This window comes from Atheta coriaria, unplaced genomic scaffold (assembly GCF_025399875.1).
Source record: "Atheta coriaria isolate IRGN ID8LTWV9N9 unplaced genomic scaffold, Caltech_Dcor_3.1 hic_scaffold_8_pilon, whole genome shotgun sequence".
Lineage (NCBI taxonomy): Eukaryota > Metazoa > Arthropoda > Insecta > Coleoptera > Staphylinidae > Dalotia > Dalotia coriaria.
The window spans coordinates 2,795,915-2,815,731 of record NW_027045450.1 but is presented as its reverse complement, the minus strand read 5'-3'; the positions used below and the strand labels follow the sequence as shown (position 1 = coordinate 2,815,731).

General features: G+C 42.5%; 1 protein-coding gene across 1 annotated transcript in view; it reads left to right on the top strand.

Annotated features, from left to right (window-relative positions):
- LOC135797413 (uncharacterized) overlaps positions 1-19,646 on the top strand; it is a 56,270-nt gene extending 36,624 nt beyond the window's left edge. Inside the window, exons 3-7 of the mRNA XM_065309777.1 lie at positions 1,237-1,332; positions 11,843-13,521; positions 15,364-15,470; positions 17,264-17,630; positions 17,695-19,646. Coding sequence (XP_065165849.1) covers positions 11,870-13,521; positions 15,364-15,470; positions 17,264-17,630; positions 17,695-19,513 — 3,945 coding nt within the window. The 5' untranslated portion in view covers positions 1,237-1,332; positions 11,843-11,869 and the 3' untranslated portion in view covers positions 19,514-19,646. The remainder of the gene's footprint in view (positions 1-1,236; positions 1,333-11,842; positions 13,522-15,363; positions 15,471-17,263; positions 17,631-17,694) is intronic.
- Positions 19,647-19,817: the final 171 nt, after the last annotated feature.

Below are 19,817 nucleotides of genomic sequence, written 5' to 3'. Positions count from 1 at the left end.
CGCTTTTTATGTCACTCAATTCAGCGAGGGGAGAGTTTTATAGTCGTCTATTGCATAGACAATAAACCCCAAACAAAAACATATGTATTGCGCATTAGATTATCGTGGGGGCCTGTCTCGTCTTGACTTCCACTTCAACTTTTATCTACTTTTATTGTCCGTGTCTGTCCGGCTTTCACGTCGCGCCGGAGATTGCCGTCCGAGTAGACAGCGGATGCGAATAATAAAACGGGAACAACGCTCGCGTGGCGGCGGCGGTGGAAAAAATTGATTTCGATATCCACAATGTGTAAATATGTCAGGAGCAATGTCTCTGCGTCGTTGATATACGTCCGCAACAAAAGTCCCCGCGACACAGGACCTTAGATACATCCGTATAGAATATTGGCTGCTGGCAGGGGGCGGCGGCGCGGGCGAAAGAGGAGGTAGTGGTGCGGTGATGGTGGCTGAAATCTGTCAATACGTCTGCACGCCGACGATACAAATGATATATAAATTTTGGAATAGCTTCGTCAACAAAACCGCCAATGTCACCAGCAAGGCCGACGTCGCCCCCGTTATGCATTATATAATACATAATGCGTCGCCGCCGCCATCCTTTCAGAAGCCAACCGCACCCTAACTTTTTACGCTATGTGACAAATTCTCTTTGAACAAAGAAATCGAAAATTTACTATGAGTTACTGCTTGGACCGCTATTCTGGACATATAACAAATACACGTTCTAACAACAAAATATAAAAAATAACAATATCAAAATCATTATTGGGATTAATAAATTATATTACAGTGATTACACGTATTTAAAAAACATCAAATCCCATAGAAGCAACTTGGACCGTTATTCTGGACATATTACAAAAACACTTTCCAATGAGAAAATATAAAAATAACAATATCAAAATTATTCTTAGGACTAATAATTTATAATACCGTGATTACACGTATTTAAAAAACATCAAATCCAATAGAAACAACTTGGACCGTTATTCTGGACATAATACAAAAACATTTTCCTATGAGAAAATATAAACAATAACAATATCAAAATTATTTTTAGGACTAATAAATTATGTTACACTGATTACACGAATTTAAAAAACATCAAATCCAATAGAAGCAACTTGGACCGTTATTCTGGACATAATACAAATACACTTTTCAAAGAGAAAAAATAAACAATAATAATATTAAAATAATCCCCAAGACTAATAAAACATATTATTGTTATTACAGGCATTTTGGGCGAGCTGTGTGACAAGATAAACTCCGATAAGGAAGGCGACGCTTCGCACCCTCCTCATTCAATAGAAATTTAATTCAACAATAAAAGTGAGTACGATGACAACATCTTTACGCCCCTGAATAAACTCCTCCGCTAATATTCTAACTGTGTCACCCTGATGATCCGATTCGGTATAATTTGGCGTTTTGCTCCTTGGGTACGTGCACATTTTGATAAGATTGATACGGCAAGCGAGGGCGTAATTTTATTAAACCACCGCCGTACACACCGTGATCGCATTAGCCACACATACAAACCCACCCTGCCCAGCGTAAATGTATTAACCTACTAGCAGTCCCTTGCAAAGTCAATATTTGGACCATACACCACTCATATTTATGAGGTGATGTTTATAGGTTAGTTGGTAGGAGTGTAAACTTCCGGTTGCAATGTTTTAAGCAGTCAAACTGTATATTTGGCAAGAGGTAAAGCGGTGTCATGCATACATAGAGGTTATGTATGTGGCGCACACGGCGTGCTTGCACAATGTTGCGGCGCGCGCGGCGGTTTTGCTTCATTTACAAGTTTAATTATGCCGTATAATGTGTAACCTAATTAATATTTGTCCCGAGTTATCAAATAGTTGTTGATTAAGTTACAATGTTATTAGCATATTAGAGTTTGAGTCGGCGCGCCGGCAAATTGCATCGAACCGCCGAAACAATAACGCCGTCGAGAAATTGCCGCCTCCCACCGATGCAATATATTAGCAGTCGACGTAATTTAATTAAGTCTGCATCTCCACAATATTAGGAAGTAGAATTTATTTTTATCTAGTTTTTTCATTGTTTTGAGACACAAAAAGTGGTATTATATAGACAGAAAGGCAAGGTCGTGAGTAAAGTACTTTAGCTACGGGGTTTAGTCACGGGGTGGAGCTTGCGCCTACGGATTTGCATCCGGTGCAGTTCAAATACAAAACTTAAACGTGAAAATAGGGTGGAAGGAGAAAAAGTAGGATAAGCATCTCGTGGCTAAACGTTATTAAACACTCCCTACGCTCGCTCGTGACAAAAACACCCGTTTAGCCACTTGTTACTTAATAATCCATGATGATTTATACTTTTTTAAATTTATGAGCGTTTTTCTGCAATATAATATTCCGTTGCGTAGTAAATATTTGCAAGGGCCTACTTTGACACACGCCTCGCTTCGGGTTATTTGGTCCTGTGAAATATTAAATATCTAGCAGGTAACGCACAAGTTTCCTTCAAGGCGTGCGCGCTGTGATATAAAATAAACGCATTGTCAGCGAAAAAAGTGATATAAAAGGATATATTCCAGCGTGAAAATGGCAATTTTGTTTTTTATAGATACACTCTTAAAACTCTGACGTCACTAGATACATTTTTTGCAAAACATTGTTGTTATTATAACTGACATACGTATTCCAAGCTGTTGCAAGTGTTTTTTTGCAAGTGCTCGTTATGCACGGGCAAAGTAACTTTTTAGTTTGCAGTTTTTACTCATCTGCCGGGCAAGAAAGTAAGAAAAGCTGAGCTTTATACCGTACTTGAGAGTAGCGCACGTTTTTTTCTAAACCCACCGCCCCAAGCGTAGCTAGTACTCTACTCGTGCATAATAATTATTAAAAAATGAAAAAATAAAACGTAGAAACTACATTGTATCCACAGCGACACGTTGCTGATTCTGATAAGAAAGTTTGCGGGCGCCAAACAATGTTTTCACGCGAATTACGGTTCGCTCATCCGGAGGCGTGCGCTTTTAATTTATTTTTCTCTGGCGTGATTGAGTAGATTAACGAAATTATTTTATTGCATGTTATGAAAAGCAATGGCATGCGTGCTGCGTTTTATTAAGTTGTTTTCGCTAATGGACGTCATGCAAGCGTGAGTATTCCAGGGTTAATAAAATTGCTGTGCCGCTGTAGAATTATCTAGTGCTTTCATCAACTTGTCCGCAATAACTCCTCGAGAGTATGTCTCGTGATATACCCACTAGGTTAGTTTTCCCAGAGACATATATGGGCCGTAGACGTGCGGACGTGCCTTCCAACCTGCGCGCTCCAACTTCTGATCGAATATTTTCGTCCTTTAACAAGAAGTTTTCAACAAACCTCGGAGCAATCTGCATGATAATCTCGGTCCGTCTCTCGGAGGCGGCTGGCAGGACGACAAAGTGCCGCGTTCAAAGAATGCCCCAGAACTGCGTTAAACTTTTCCGATCACCCGACCGCATCTGGAGTCCGCGCAGACTTCTTCTCGTTTTCTTGCGTTATCTGCATGTGAGAAGCGGATCCAATCGGCTTATTCTTCGATTTGCATTCTCTTTCTTTATCAAAATTTTCTCCTCTTTAGAACACCGAGGGGCGGTTTTGAGGAGGAGGGCTAAGGAGTTGTGATTGATTTTGCGCGAAATAAAAACGCAAGATAAAACTATCAATAAAAGATGTCCCATTAGGGCGTGCGTCTTTTATGTCGATTGGTCGTGAAAAATCGCTGAAACGGCTCCTTTGCTCGCGCCGGGCGATTGAATGGCACGTTCGGGTTATGCTCAAAAATCATCACTTATATTATGACGGACATAAGAGGCGTCCGAAACACATTGACGTGCGTGTCGCCACGTCCTTGATCCTCACCGAAAAATATATCTGGATGCGACCAGTCGAGGCCCCGCCGCCGGAACGTGACTAGAGTTGACGCAAAAAGCTGGCGGAATGTCCCAACACGATGAAGGACGAGGACGAGGAGGACGAGGATGGGGAGAAGAGGAAGTTGATATGTAATTGGAAGTAAGCCGCTTGGGGGTTACGGCGCGAACGTGACTGATGAACTGCTCGATGCGCCGTGATGTATTGTTCGCGCTCCCTTATCGCCCGAGTGTTTTGCATTCAGACTAAACGCTGTGCAGGACACCTCAGGTTATCATTTTTTCTCGTCTGCACTCACGGTGCCCAACCCAGGCTTTCCGGAAAGTGTGTAAGTACATTATGGACAAAGTTGAAAATAAGTGTAAACTTGGTCCAAGGGGCCACGGAAGCAACTTGGCACTTAGGTGGTCTTGGGCACGACCTGCATCTTTGAACCTCCAGGTACTTTAATTCGAAGCAACGTAGCGATAAAAACCCAACACACACACAACAACATGAAATCATCTTTAATTGGGTTACGCTCACTGCTGTCTCCACTGGGAATTATTTCCATTACAAGTGTTGGCTGTTAGGATGACCCACGACCATTCGGAACACATACGATCACGTCCGCGACGCTTGTTCATTAATTACATATTTCTGCAAAGTCCAAAGCTTGTTCTTTCCGTCGTCGTCGGTTGGTTGGTTGGTGAATCCGTAATTACATAATTCCACAAATGCTACCGCTGGTTAATGCCGGGTCTTTGGAGAAGAAGGATAAGGATATCAAATGAAAGGCCCGTCACGTCCTTTTGACCTCACGGCTTTTGTCTCATTTCTCATTATTCCATTAGGGCTCGCATTCCGGCGCCTCTCCCCAATGACGCATCACTCAGCTAGCAAATTACACGTCTTCGACCCGCGGTCCTCCCTGGTATCCGCAATGACCACATGGATACATGGATCTCATCCAAGTTACAAAACAAACTAATGGTCTAAATTTAAGTTAATATTTATTCATCACGCGGAATAAATGGGAATAAATCAATCAGCTGGGGGAATGCGCATGAGGAAGTTGTTGACAGTTGCGAAAGCTTTTGTCAGTTTTGTCTGCACAAAACTACTAATAGAGACAAGTCTCTCGCGGCGTCCCGAAATGCCTGATTACCGATTCAAGCCGTCGCATTAACATTTTACACAGAATTTCGCAGGGATGAAAAGACGTTATTGCTGCAGAGACGCGCATATTATAAATTCAGCAGCCGCCGCCGCGACATGATTAATGACTGAAATGAAAACATCGGTTCGATTCGGCGGCTGCTGCCTCCGCGCGCACGCTAGTTTTGCTATGTATATCAATTCTTCTTCGTAAATTAGGTACGCGCCGCCGCCTCCGCCGCCGTTCAATTTAATGCCGCACTTAATTATGCAGCGTCCTAAGTGTGCCACATTAATTCTTTACGCTGGTTAATAGATTCACAAACTTGACATTATAGTGTTGGTAGCGTATAAATTATTTGTAGTTTTTCGTAAATAGATGGCGCTGCGCTGATAAATCATGGCGTCATTAATGTTTTTCTAAAAACTGCGCTGCTGTAAGCGTGTAATAAATTGCTTAGGGGAGGGAGAAGATTTTCATTGTTTCAGTTTTTCGAGGGTTGCGGTGGAGATTAACTGAGGCCTTTTTTGCGTTTTCTGATAACAATTATCCGGATTTATGGAACGCATCTTTCAAACGGAATTAACGCGCGCGGGGTGTTCTATAAAACAACGATTTGTCTACGCGTAGAAGCATTTTGCACATTTTGTGAGTGGTAGATACCAGCTCCTCACATATCTCACGCCGGACGAATCATCAGTCAGTCTGGCAATTACATACACGTGCTTTTTACTCCGCTTTGATTTATTCGCGGGTATTTTTTTCGTCATCAGTTGGAACGTGTGTTATTAGCCGCTCCGGTGTGCATGTGACAAAATATCACCGCGCGGTGGTTTTGTGGGATGCGTCGGCTATAAATAATAAATGTTTATTCGTTGCTTTGTCGTTCGGGGGCCCAAAGTGTATAAATCATATGCGGTTATGCAGCCGACCGTCATATTTCACCGTCGTCTTTGCCAATTTCGGAAAATCAGCAATCCGAAAAACAGTCGTCGATTCTTTTTTTTTATATAAATGACCTTTTTACAAGTCACCAGGCACGCAAAACGCACTGTAATACCCCTCTTGAAATGTAGCATGAGTTGGAAAGGGTTCCTCGTGGGCTATGACCATGCGGATACAGGTTGGCTCGTTTCTCGTTCTTTATGGCGACGCCGTAACGCATTTGCGTCTTTCTAGCAGGAGGAGGAAAAAAAGGGGATCAACTGTAATATTTTTATCGTCAAATCCTGATGGGATCCCCGAAGGCCCGATATCCGCCATTACGCGATATTTGATTTCAGTTCAATATGTTTCTTCACGTGTGTTTGCGTTCGTTAAAATAAACTCTTAGATTTCGGCATGAGATTGATTTAATCCATAACTGCCTATCAGATGTGCGACCACAATGGAGTTGCGAGCAAATCGGCGGCGGATCTTTCGCCGAAATAAACGTCGGCAATTTTTCCACTTCGAACGGCAATAAATCAGAGCGTGCTTATCAGCCGGAGCCGCTTAATGATTTGCACAATGGATCAATAGATGATATCGCATATTTTAATCCTTGGCCAAGCAAACCAGTCAAGAGGAAAAAAATACTCTGTGTGTGTGTGTGATCGGCAGGAAATGAGATCCTGGACGGATCTCACATTATGTCTAAATAAATAGGTTCGCAACGGTTTGCTGGCGTTTATGCGCTTGCACGTTCAGTTAACATTCAGTTAAGTTCAGGGCGTTGTTACGTTTATTGAGGTGCGCGCTCGCCATCCTAAAGAGACCCGTTTCCCTTTTCGCGCGAGCAATCTACGAAATGCGAAGGGAGCCTCGGCCGTTTTCTATCATTATCCGCGCGCATCCCTCCAATTCCACGGTATAGAGTGTGGATATCACCGATATACTCGTCCAGCTTTGGCTACACTCGGTAAAAGTGCATTCATGCTCGCAACTCTTTTGTTGCAAGCGCAAATTGTTTCAACGCAAATGAATATGAATAAACGCCGCTGCCGCCGTCGCTGCGGTGTTTGTGTAGTGGTAGCCAACCCTTTTACACGTTTCTAACCGGTCTAGGGCCCAGCGGGCGTGTGCTGGCGTTGAAAAACGTTCCAAGTGAATTAATTCCCTGTTAAATTGACGCTCGCTCTTATTTTTACGTTGCTGGGCTCCGCATGCGAATTTTCGATTCGAATCAACATCGGTGGCGGCGAAACATTCGCCCGAGGGGTATTGCATGCAACCCTACCGCCACCGCTGAGCAAATATGTGAATTTCAAATGTCTATTGTCTCGAATGTATTTTTTCTGTGTGTTATATTATCGATTTTGTTACATACACATTAGGTTATGTTGGTTACAGCATGTTTGGTTGCCTATGTACTTAGATAAAACCGCGTTTTAGAAGCTCAACACGCTGCAAACTTTTTAATCACCATCACGTACACGAAGACACATAAAGTACCGCATCGGCATTGGCCATCATTCTGCGCACGGCGTTTGACACAACAGCCGAGGAGTCGAGTACATAAACATTTCGCCAGCTATCCGCGTCATTATTCTTTTACGACGCTGTAATTCCTCTGGTACGCGCCACCGCCCAGAATTGACACCGACGCCAACACTCAGGACATCAAAGTGAATACCAAAAAAGAATATTAAACGATTCACGTGCACACGCAGGAATTATCCTGTTGGAGAAGCAGACGAAACACCCAGAGAAGAAGAAAAAAAACTATGCGAAACAGGAAGATGCAAGGAATATATTTGTTCGTCGACTATAAAAGAGTTACGTGCTTGAAGTTGAGCGGGAGTTTTTATTTCTTGCATCATTTGAGCGTATTTACGCGAGAGGGATTAAGGTGCAAGTAGACGTAAAAGTTCAATTGATAACGCAGGTATATATTTTCATAAGTATATTTTCTTTATGTGCGCACAAACTTTCGTTAAAGTACGAAACACAGCCAACTCGCAAAGGAGTTTTAATCGTTTTGTACATCATGCGCCGTCGCTTTGGTAATGTCAGTTGTTACTTCTTAGATAGATTACGAGGCGAGATGAAAACTCGGCGTGTTAATGAAAATCGAATGAAATATGAAGCGCGCGAGAATACGAGCTAGGTATTAAGACAATATTGCTATGGCAATATGAATGGAAATTATGAAAAGGCAACTTTTGCGACTTGGTAATTATCCGCGCCGAAATGTAAATTCTCTCTACGCGCGCTTATTAAAATATTTTTCACCACATAGGCCTACATATAGGCGGCCATCTTGAATTTAATAACATGCGCTAACCATAATGCCAAATCTACTTTGGAGCTTCTTTATATTCCGCACCTCGTTCATATTACACGTTCGCAGATAAGGGGAGAGAGCATGAATGGAAGATTTGCTTAAATGAGAGTTTGATGAATCGTCGCAATAAAAAACGAAATGGCCCTGCTGGCGCACATAAAGAAATACATTTTTTGATGTGATGTGAAAGTCATGTTACTGTATGTGTGTGCTTTCGGACTTTATAAGACCACATATAAGAAATGGTGTTCAGAGCGTGGAATGAAATGAATTGCAAACGGGAAATACAGTATAGGGGTGGGGGTAGCGGTTGGGGCGCGGATTTCGTCCGGCATTAGCCACTGGAGAACCATTCCGATCGAATGAACGTTGATCCGCTCGCGCAACCAACGGAAAATATACGATGTGTATACAATTGGTACATGAAATGATCAATATTGTTTCCCATGCTTTGATTTGGTTAATTTTCAAAAACTGGGTTAGAGTTCGAACCCAGAGACGCAGATGTGTTGACTCTTCGATTTGTAACAAACTTGACTTGGGGGAGTGAAACTAGGCGAGCCGTTAGTTTATTGTCATGTATAAATCATCGATCCTCCCCGAAACCCCAACATTCTGCTTCCGGGGCACGAACTCTGCATATATGCAACAAAAGCCAAGTCGTGATAGAGGTGTAGTGGTTGGCGTTACGTGGGCCTTTGCTTAACTTATAACTAGATGGCCCTCACGTGCGCGCGGATTCAATTACCAGCTTCCTTTCAATTTCGGGAATCATTTGCGGGTTAATTCGCCGCCCAAGGTTGCGAACTAGTTTCTCTGGATCTGGCTGTCTCTCTGTGCTTGTATGTGAGTGACTACTAGTGGTATTGATGCTGTGCACCCGCCGCCGCTTCTTCTGCTCCGCCGGCGATCCAACTATTTCCATTATATGGCGCGCGCTTTCAATCATACTTTCGATTACGTGCCCATTCTATTCGGCGCGTATCGGTCTCTGGTCGAACGGTCAGAAATAATCGTAAAAAAAGTTTGGCGTGCCGGCGCGATGGTCGCTAGCGTTAGCGAATCCAATCAGCGGGAATCAAAGCCCGCATCGGGTCTGATTTTGGAACAATCGTTGGCGCTTTTCGGCGCGACTTATGAATTTATTATGAAACTTTTCCGCCAGCGAGCGGGTAATGAAATTAAACTTAAATTACGACTGAGTTTTTTTTGCTTAGAGAGGAGTGGGATTGAGACGTCGATTCATAATCATCATTCTCCTCCTAATAATAAATTAAGTAATATTTTGTACTAATATTAAAATTATGTATCTTATAGGGAATTTTTGGTAGATTAAGAATTTGCAATGCGTTCTTCTCAATCACTTTTAGTTTACGAGATTTTCGCGATTGGAAAAAATTTTGCAAAAAACGAAAAATTGCACTTTTTAGCACTTTTAATCACAATTTTGGAGCTTTTACCACACAGAATAATATAATTATTAATATCTTATTTATCTTATAGAGAATTTTCCAATCTTTCATATTCTTCAATCCGTTTGTTGCTATCGCTTTTAGTATGAAAGTTATTTACGATCGAAAATTCTCGAAAAAAAATTATGAAAAATGATTTTCTTATAAAATAATTTTTAATTTTTTAGATTTTCAATTTATGCCTATCTTATAGAGAATTTTCCGCAGATTAAGAATCTTCAATCCGTTCTTCTCTATGAGTTTTACTTTTCGAGATAATTACATAAAAGTATTAATTTTCACTTTTACTATCTGAAATTGATGCTATTTGCAAAAATTCTATTTTAAACAAAGATATTTGAAACCTTTATGATTGTTGACATGCCAAATAGTCTGGTTTGGATACATAGTAGCTAGTTTTGGCTAAAATATGCAAATCAAGTCCATTCAATCAAGTCTAACCTCAAACAACCTACGTGACACATCGATTAAGCTCAACCTGCGCGCCGACAAAGGACGTATCCGTGCAAATTTGTGCAAATTGCAAATCTAGCACGTTTAAACGTAACAAGCCAAACAAGCATCAAGAATATCGCGATCCAGATAAACGGTAATGACTAAATGACTAAATTTCCCACCGCCGCCACCGCCGGCGAGAAAATGCTAAATGAGGCACAGCGCCGAAAGATAAACAGATTGCAGCCGGAAAGAAGCAGAAGAGTTTCTTCTCGTCGAACAACGTATTAATCAAGCGTAATTAAAGAGCGCTAAAACTTCAATTTATCATTATCTTTATCATTGGCTCGGTTTCCTACGTCAGTTTATGGTTTTGGCATTCGCGCGCCCACGCGGGGGAAATTAATTATACTAACGGAAGTAGTTGATGTGCACGCTGTTTGTGCACCAGCCTACACCGCGCCGACTTCCGGGCTTCCGTTTCTTATATTAATTGTTCGCCGAGATTACCAGCCGGTATTGATGCGGAAAATTGGCGCTAATGCCGTCGCATTCAAATCTGTCGTCGGCGTAATTCATCAGGCGAGGGTGGTTTTATAATGTGCGTATTGGCTTTAAATAAACACTCGGCAGGAGAGACGGGGATGTAAATCCGATCCATCGTTCAAACTTGGCGAGAGATAAATTCGTGCGTGCGGAAATATGAGTTATGGCCGAGAAACGAAAAAATCGTTACGATTTTTCATTTCGAGTCATTTATGTTGTGTGTGTTTTTTTTTCGCGAGAGCTTCCCCCTCGGGTCTCTTTTATTTGCAGCTCAGTCCGGATTTTCCAATATGCGGCTTTCCCAAGATAAATACCTCGTCGCTCGCACCCGAAAAAAGAAAAGGAGAAAATGCGAAACTAACGCCCGAATTTTATGTGCGGATTGGAAATTTCCATACGCATATACAGAAAAATACCACATTTGGGGGGCGGCGGCGATGGTTGGAAAGATATACGCCGGTCGTAAGAAAGCACAGAGATCGAAAAAGGCCCGCAATTACTTGAAATCAATTATTGTGTTGTGCAGAGATAAAAACCACACTCTGCTCGTACATCAGTTTTTACGACGACGAAAAAAAAGAAACGCTTTCTTGTTTTCCGGAACGCCTTTGGTAAATATGTACGATTCGCGTCGTAGGTCTGCATATTAAAACCCCGCAGAAGTCGGGGAACATCATACTACGTTCTGTCTTCCATCACAGATAGCAGTTTGGTGCTCTCGGGAATAGAAGACTATTAAAATGCGAATCGGGATCTGCTGCGGAGAATGTTGACATGAATATGTCGCTGAAAATAGTTTCGGATTAGATTGGCTCGGTTTCGGTGGTCGGGGTCTACGGCGTTGCTGATGCGTCTTTATAGTTTCCTACAGTGCAACGTTGCCAATTTCTAAGATATGCAATCTTAGTGTGCACTATCGACTTGCTGACTTAACGCCGCCCGTCGCCTCCCTAATTGAGTCCAATTTAAGTTGATGCGGTCGGTTTGATAAGCGGAACCTCCTCTAGAGAAGCCCTCAAGAGAAGATAGCGATCTATTGGAATTGATCCTTGGGAATATGTGCTCTAATGTTGTGTATTATTTGTTGCAGGTTCCATGCGGGTGCGACGCGCTTGGCATGGGGGGTGAGTTGACCCGACCCATGTGGGTGTTGATCCTCCTCCTGGCGGCAGCTGGGGCACGTGCAATTTGCCCATCAAGCTGCCGCTGCAACGAAGACTCCCTGCGGGTCTCCTGCGCTGTGGGCTCACTTGCAGTTGTACCCATTCAACTAAACCCTGAAGTGCGGCATATAGACCTCTCCGAGAACAAGATCACCAGTGTCCATTTCACGCTGGGTTTCTACGATAAACTTCTAACTCTAGATCTTTCCACCAACAACATCAAATCGTTGGGATCTGGTAGTTTTGAAGCGCAGCGTAATATGAAACACCTTAATCTAAGTCACAACCAAGTTGAAACCCTCTCCAAAGACTCCTTTAAAGGCCTGCGTGCACTCTCAGTGTTGGATCTTAGTTTTAACCAACTTGAAGAGATCACAGAACATACCTTTAGGGATCTACACTCGATTGAAGTGTTGAAGCTTACTGGTAACCAGCTGGTGTTCATGGAGAATGGCCTATTGAAACCCGCGACCATGTTGCGGGAACTGTACTTAGAAGATAACGCGTTTCTGGATATAGCCAGCACGGCAATCAGCGACGCGTACAATCTTCAAAGATTATCTCTATCTGGGAATCTAATTGGAGGTGTGAATGAGGGGGATATGCCTATGCTACCTGATTTACAAGTGCTGCGATTGGATGGTAATGTGATCGCGAATGTGCATCCCGCGGCATTGTCCGGTCTCGTAGCACTCGAGTATCTAGATCTAAGTAATAACAACTTCACCAGTGTGCCCACTGTTTCACTGGCGAAGCTTTCGAATCTCACGCGGCTACGATTCAGCGGGAACTTTATCAGCACCGTCCCACCCGTTGCATTCCGCGGGTTATTCCAACTACGCTTCCTTTCCCTGGATAGACTTGATTTCCTCACGAGTATTGACTCTCGGGCATTCGTGGATAACATCAATTTGGAAGTGATTCATATGGATGACAATATTGCTATCACCAGTTTACCACATCGGTTGTTCTATGGTAACCCACGGATCTCACAGATTTCCGTTCGGAATAATCAGATAGCAACTTTGGACGCCAGCCATTTTCCATTGGATCAACTCACGAGGTTGTCAGTTGGTGGTAATCCACTCCAGTGTAATTGCTCGTTATTATGGTTGTGGCGTTTGACCCACGATCAAAAATCACACCCTGGGAATTATAGTAAGTCCAATAGTGAATTCCTCATTGATGTAGAGGATGTGGTATGTGCTGGACCTGAACCACTTGCGGGTAGTCTACTAGCTGACACTACCGAATCCCAAGTGGGGTGTTCCCTGGGATGGATAGCGGTTGGTGGTGGGATTGCATTCACGTGTCTTCTCCTCACCGCTGTATTCCTGCTGGTGTATTGTGGGCCGAAACGCAAGCGACTAAAGAATAAGGACCTACCACCAATTGAACCCATCTCCTGCCCCAATGGCCAAGTACTGGCACATCCGTACGAGTACCACACGTATGAAGACCCACGCTCGGATAAGTTCATCATTGGACCTCCAGTTATCCACGAGTATCGCGCGTTGCCCACGTGGGACCCGTGCGTGAAACAGTGCGACGACGTGTACAGACAGTTTGATAATGGCGTCAAGGCGCGTCCGCACATTGTCTACGTGTAAGCAACGCGCACGCGCACTCATTATAACCGTGTTCTTCCAATTTAAAACCAAATTAGTCGAAAATGAAACCAGAAAAATGATATACAGGGTTTAACGAGGCGAAGCGGTTGTTATTTTTTTTTCAGTTGCTGGGGACGAATAATGAAATGTATAATCACGTTGGGTGCGAGGCAAGAACAAGGGTCGAACGGGTTTGGTGGTGGTGCTGCTGCCGTGCGTGGTTATCATATATCAGAAAATTCAACACTCGGCGCGCCGATTACTCAAACGTACACGCAATAATGTCATGCTTTTCTTTTGTTTGCGTTTGCCACGACGGTTTTATAGCTATAATAACAAATTTAAACGATTTATTACTGAGATGTGAGTAAATCCGACCTCGTTAAACAAAAGAATATTAACGAACGGATAAATTTTGAACGTTTTTGCTCCGCCGGTGACCATTTTGTTTTCGTGCCTATCCGTAATATTTCATCTGGAGGATTTTATCAAGACTGAAAACAAAGATTCACATCCCGACGAAATGGTGGTTTGTGTCAAATGATTTTCCGTTTGTGAGAAGCAATAATGAACGCGCATGAATGAATTAAACCCTATAAAACATAACCGCAGATATTAATGTATAAACTAGCCGATAAACAAGAAAAAAATTACAAATGTATGGAGAAGATTTTAATAAGATTACAGAAAACACAAATGTTTAATACGATATGATATAAGCGTAAGAATAACGTATATACATATTTTTATAAGTAGTTGTGTGATTCAGTTGAGTTTTCAAATACCAAACGCGCCGCCATGTTGCCCAAGTTGCCCTTTTTGAGACACAACTTACTTCACTTACTCACCCACTCCTCTAATACAAATTGATATCACTGATTATTGCTATCTGTCTATACGAATTTTACTGTGGAACTAAACAACCGCTTATCAATATCAATATCCTGAATGTCACACCACACACTCTACACTCACACTTAACAATCCTGACAGGGAGTGAAAATCAAAAGAAAAAATGAATAAACACGTGAAGCAAGTCAACAATTACGCGACGAAAATGTGTATAAATATGTCTGTCCGTTCGTACGTTTGTTCTCATACTTATTACCATTTACATAACATACGATAATTACACTAATTATAATGAATAATTAAAAGAACTACCATTGTACCAAAAACGACAACAAATTATAATATATGATGATATTATATTATAAACGAAATAATTAACTGGACATTTTTATTCCTTTACTGTGATTAGTTTGGGTTTACGTTTAGTAATTCAACAATTAACTCGTTAAAGTATCCTTTGTCCGGCCATGTTAATAGCTAATATAATAATGAAGTTAGTTGTGTGGTTGTGTATACTTGGTTGCCGCTCTGCGCGCAATGTTTGCAATATTTCGCAGCGCAAATATTCTTTTGTTTTTGTGCGTCGCTCAGGAGTTTATTTCGCATGCACGCCAGCTTCGGTTTTACTTCGGGAGGTAATCTAATCAAACAAATATAGAACTTTAACAAGCTACAAGCGTACCAGTCAGGTTATGTATACGTGCACCATTTGTAGCCGCGGTCATGCTGCGCTATGGCTTTCACATGAAGGCGCAGCGCAGAGTTTTCCCGACGATATCTTCAATTCGCCCGAGTTTACGAAGCGCGCTGCATAAAGTAAGTTGAAATTTTCTGGATGTGCATTAAATCGGTAGGGATATGGATATCCCCGAGGTAAATTTAATCAAAATCAACAAGGATATATTTACTTTAAAGTACAAGAAACAAGAAATGCCAAACATGTTGCCTGCGCTGGGCACATTGAGATTTATACTCTGATATTTTAGCTGTATGTTTGGTTGCCTATACTGTGTGTATGCAACGATGTGCAGTGTCATTTGCGATGCGGTTAAATATTGTGTTTTCATTGGGAAAAAACATCGAAATGAAAACCGTGAGTACTTCTAATAGATAAATAATTTAATTATCATCAATTTGGTATATAATTATGCACGCGCGCGGGTCTGATTGAAAAGTAATCAATGAATTTCGAATGTGCAGAATTTAAACATACATAACCTCAATGTTTCGATGAAGTGCACTTGTATGACACATTTTACGCGTCGTGATATTCATTCCAATTAACTAATTAACGAAAACAAATAGAATATGAGTAATTATCAAAATAATTACGCCATCGTTTATAATATTTACTCAACCGGAATTAAATTAGCTACAAGTATCGATTTGGTTTACAAAATACAATTAAATCATATTACAAGTACGAGTGCGTATCAAGTATCTTTATTGCAAAGTGTCAACAATCATAATATGTCCCCATTGTGAGAGTTGAGTTGAGATGTAGTAGGCATAAGTTAACTACGTAAAGTCCCACTGCTTCTATCAGTTTCATACTGGAAGGTGTCACGCTGAGAATCGTGATATCTTTCTAGTATCGCTGCTATTGCCGCTTCGCCGGCGCAGTGTAACAAAGTGAGTGTGCGCCGCGCGGCTGCCGATGTTTCCACGCTGGTAAAACTCGATTTTGTGCCGCTACAACGCGATGATTCAAAGTCAAGGTAAGTGGAACACATTCACCTTACATAATACAACATGTTTGCATGATATATTCAGCTAACAAGTGGAATATTGACGGGTAAAACAGTAAAAAACGCTGCGGTTCCAGTGTAGACTTTGAGGTTAGAACGCGCGGCGAGTTGCCACAGTCCGCACCACTAGAAATACGATGCGGTACGCAGAGAAATTCAATTTTTAAAATCACGATGTTTTTTTACTGTTCAACCAGCACGTCAATATTTACACGCGTTTTTTTCAATTATAACATTGAAAATGTTTGCGGAATTTCACGTTTTATAATTTAGTTTGCACAATTTATAATCACGCTTCTGGGGCCTTGCATTGCATGTGTGTTTGTGTGTGTGTGGAAATGGAAACAAAACTCTTTTCAAAATTAAACCGCCCGGATGATCGCGCGCGCTGACCCTCGAACTCTCCTCGCATTCGAAAGCAAAGTTCGCGTGCCGGACACGTAACCCTAATTTAAACTGCACGCGGGCTGTGTTCATATTTGCTTAGGCGGAAAGCCGGGTGGGCACCACCTTGATTCACCTCTCTGTTCCATATCGACCCGCGTGTGTTTCGACGTTTCAATTTCGGGCCGATTATCGGATGGGTGATAATTATGTGTGACACACTCGGCTCGTGGTTTATTCCACTCGTAATTTCCAATTGCGTTGTTGTTTCCCGCGCCTGGTCACATCTTTCATTATTCTATTGTGTGCTTGCTGCCATTCGCTATTATCTAATTATGCCTTCCGTGGGATTTGTAAATGATGCAAATTGCGTTCTTGAATTCAAGGCTCGACATAAATTTATGTCAATTTTTTTTCGCTTGCTTGGTGTTCATTTTCATTATTCATTTATTAGCTGAATTTCTGCGTGTTTTTCTTTAATATTGGTGGCGTGGTGGCTTTTTTCCTTTCTGCCTGCTTGCCTGTAATCCAGTTCCGCTTCTATTATGGGAAAACGCTGGACTATCATGCCATTAATAATAAAGCTCACTGAATGGCATCGGTTCCGTTCTTTGTGCCACCACCGCATCTCTGCCAGCTTTGTATTTTTTCCACCGCCGAATATCGACTGGACATGTTTTTATCCCCAACTTTTAACTCTATTATTTCAAAGCCTTGGCTTTCTTTTCGGTGCTAATACCGAATTGATTTCCAGGCCTGCTCATGATGCTGCTGCTGGTTGGGTCAGCGGTCGGGTTTAATGGTGACCTCACCGAATTGCAATGTCCGGAGGATTGCGACTGTCACTTCTTTCGAGTGAATTGGGTGACGGACTGTTCCGAGAGTAATCTCACCGAAATTCCTTACGAGGAGATAGATCCGAATGTCTATATCTTGGACCTGAATGGTAATGACATTGCTGACGTGGAGGCCTTCCCGCCGGACGTCAAGCTGCGCCGGCTGCAATTAGCCGACAATCGGCTCGCCGAGGTGCGCCAGGATTCGTTCGCCGAGCTGCATTACATCATCGACGCCGACTTCGCCAACAATCGTATACGACGCGTCGATCCGTTCACATTCGAGTGCGTAACCGTAGACACGTTATTCGGGCGTAATCTCGACTTAGTGCCCCTCTTTCGTTTGCAGGAATAAGGCGGGTTTCTTAACGCTAGAGCTGCAGGATAATCCATTGGATCGCGTCGAAGGGCCGTTCCTCTACAGCAACACTCTGCTCTACCTCGACATTAGCAATTGCAACCTGACCCACTTGAATGAGCACTTTTTCGCGAACATCTCCTCGTTGAATACTCTAGACCTATCTAATAATCCTCTCGTATCTCTTGTGGGGAGCGCATTCCAACCGTTAAAAACCTTAGGTACTTTGAAATTGAACCATTGCAATCTGACCTTTATTGGTGAAGACGTCTTCGCCATGCAGAGCAATCTGAAATCCCTGGAGTTATCGGGTAATAAATTCCAAAACGTTCAATGGCCAGGTGTGTTCAATCCTTTGCTCCGCTTGGAATATATTGATCTACGAAATTCGGGACTGACTGCTCGTGATGTTCCAGCTACCACTTTCGCGGAGACAGTTTATCTCCGGACTTTGATCCTTGCTGAAAATGATTTGGGAGGTGATTTTGACGTGGCTGCCACTATCGGCGAGAAACTTGTTCATTTAGAGATTCTGGACCTTTCTCATTGTCATCTTAGTGAACCACTTTCAGAAGACGCTTTTGCCAACGCAACCAAATTAAAAACTCTTTATTTATCTGGTAATACCTTACTTGCTTCTGATCTGCTTCTTGCACTTGCCCCTTTGATCAAACTCCAGAAGCTGACCTTAAGTCATTCTGGTTTGAGTAAACTTCCGGATACCCTGCACAAGTTCATGAGTCTCATTGAATTGGACATTTCCAACAATCCCCTGGACGATGTCTTTGTTAAACTCCTAGCTCCCCTGAGGACGTTGGAGTATTTAAATATGGGATACAGTAATCTGTCCTACATTGCCCCGGATACTTTCTCTAAGATGACCTCGATGAAACGGTTGGTCCTTTCCGGGAACGATCTGAACTCGTTGGAAGCGGGGCTTTTTGCAAATCTCACGCATCTGGAGAGCTTGGAGTTGAACTCGTGTGGACTTCGACGACCCCTCAACGCCACGGTGTTCTTTAATCACCTCACCTACACGGACCTCACCGAGCTGCAATTAGCCGGCAATCCGTTGCGAGTCTCCCCAAGCGGCGCCCTCCTCCCTAGGCAATTGTCCCGCCTTGAAATTCTGGACCTCTCTAATTGCAACCTCACTTTCCTACCAAATGAAGCGTTCCGCACGACGACCAAAATCACACATCTTATCCTAACCGGAAATCTATTTTCCACCGCGGCTGATCTTCGCTTTTTGACGCTGCTGCCCCGCCTGAATACTATCGATCTGCGATACAATAAACTCACATCGCTAACGCCGCAGGATATCGATGCAAATGTGGAGTTGGAGAAAGTGAAACTGATTGGGAATCCGTGGAGGTGCGATTGTTGGGTGTCTGAGTTCTGGAACTGGGTTCTCGAGAAGAAGGGTAATTTGCAAATGCTTGAGGGGGCTATTCTAGAGGATGGGGACATTACCGTAGGGAAGACTAAACGCAAACGCCTACTCATCTGCCATGTGGATGCAAAGACCTCGACGAAGAAGCCAAGAATTGGCCAAGCTACAAATCGCACTTGGGCAAAATACGTCCGAGAATCTGGATGCACCCAAGTAAATTTAAAGAAACCCAATCAGCGTCTGAAACGCGAAATCACCATCGAAGAAAAACTTCAATCACAAGCAAACCACAGCCCAAACACCTGGGGACATAACCTCATATACGTTACCATATTCTACATAATTTTATTATGCGTAGTTTATTTACTTTACATAGTGTTAAGACGTCGTAACACAGACAATCAGAAAATCCAGTAGTTTTAGTTTCGACACCACAAAAGACTGCTTTTATTATATCAATTACATAGTTTAGATTCCTCTTTTTTTCTCTCTGAGGTTTGTACAAGGACCCAGCGTGTTTTATTTTCTAATAAAAATGAATGAATCAAAAGGGCAAGACGAAAAGTTTCCCCAAATGAAATAATCTCGTATTATGTGCGCGTGGAAAGTTGGCGCATAAATTCGCGTCCGATACTCGGTTGCATTGCAAATTAATATAGATGATGGGAAGTTTTGGCCTCCATTCACCAAACCGGGGGCAGGGTAATGGCACAACGAGATA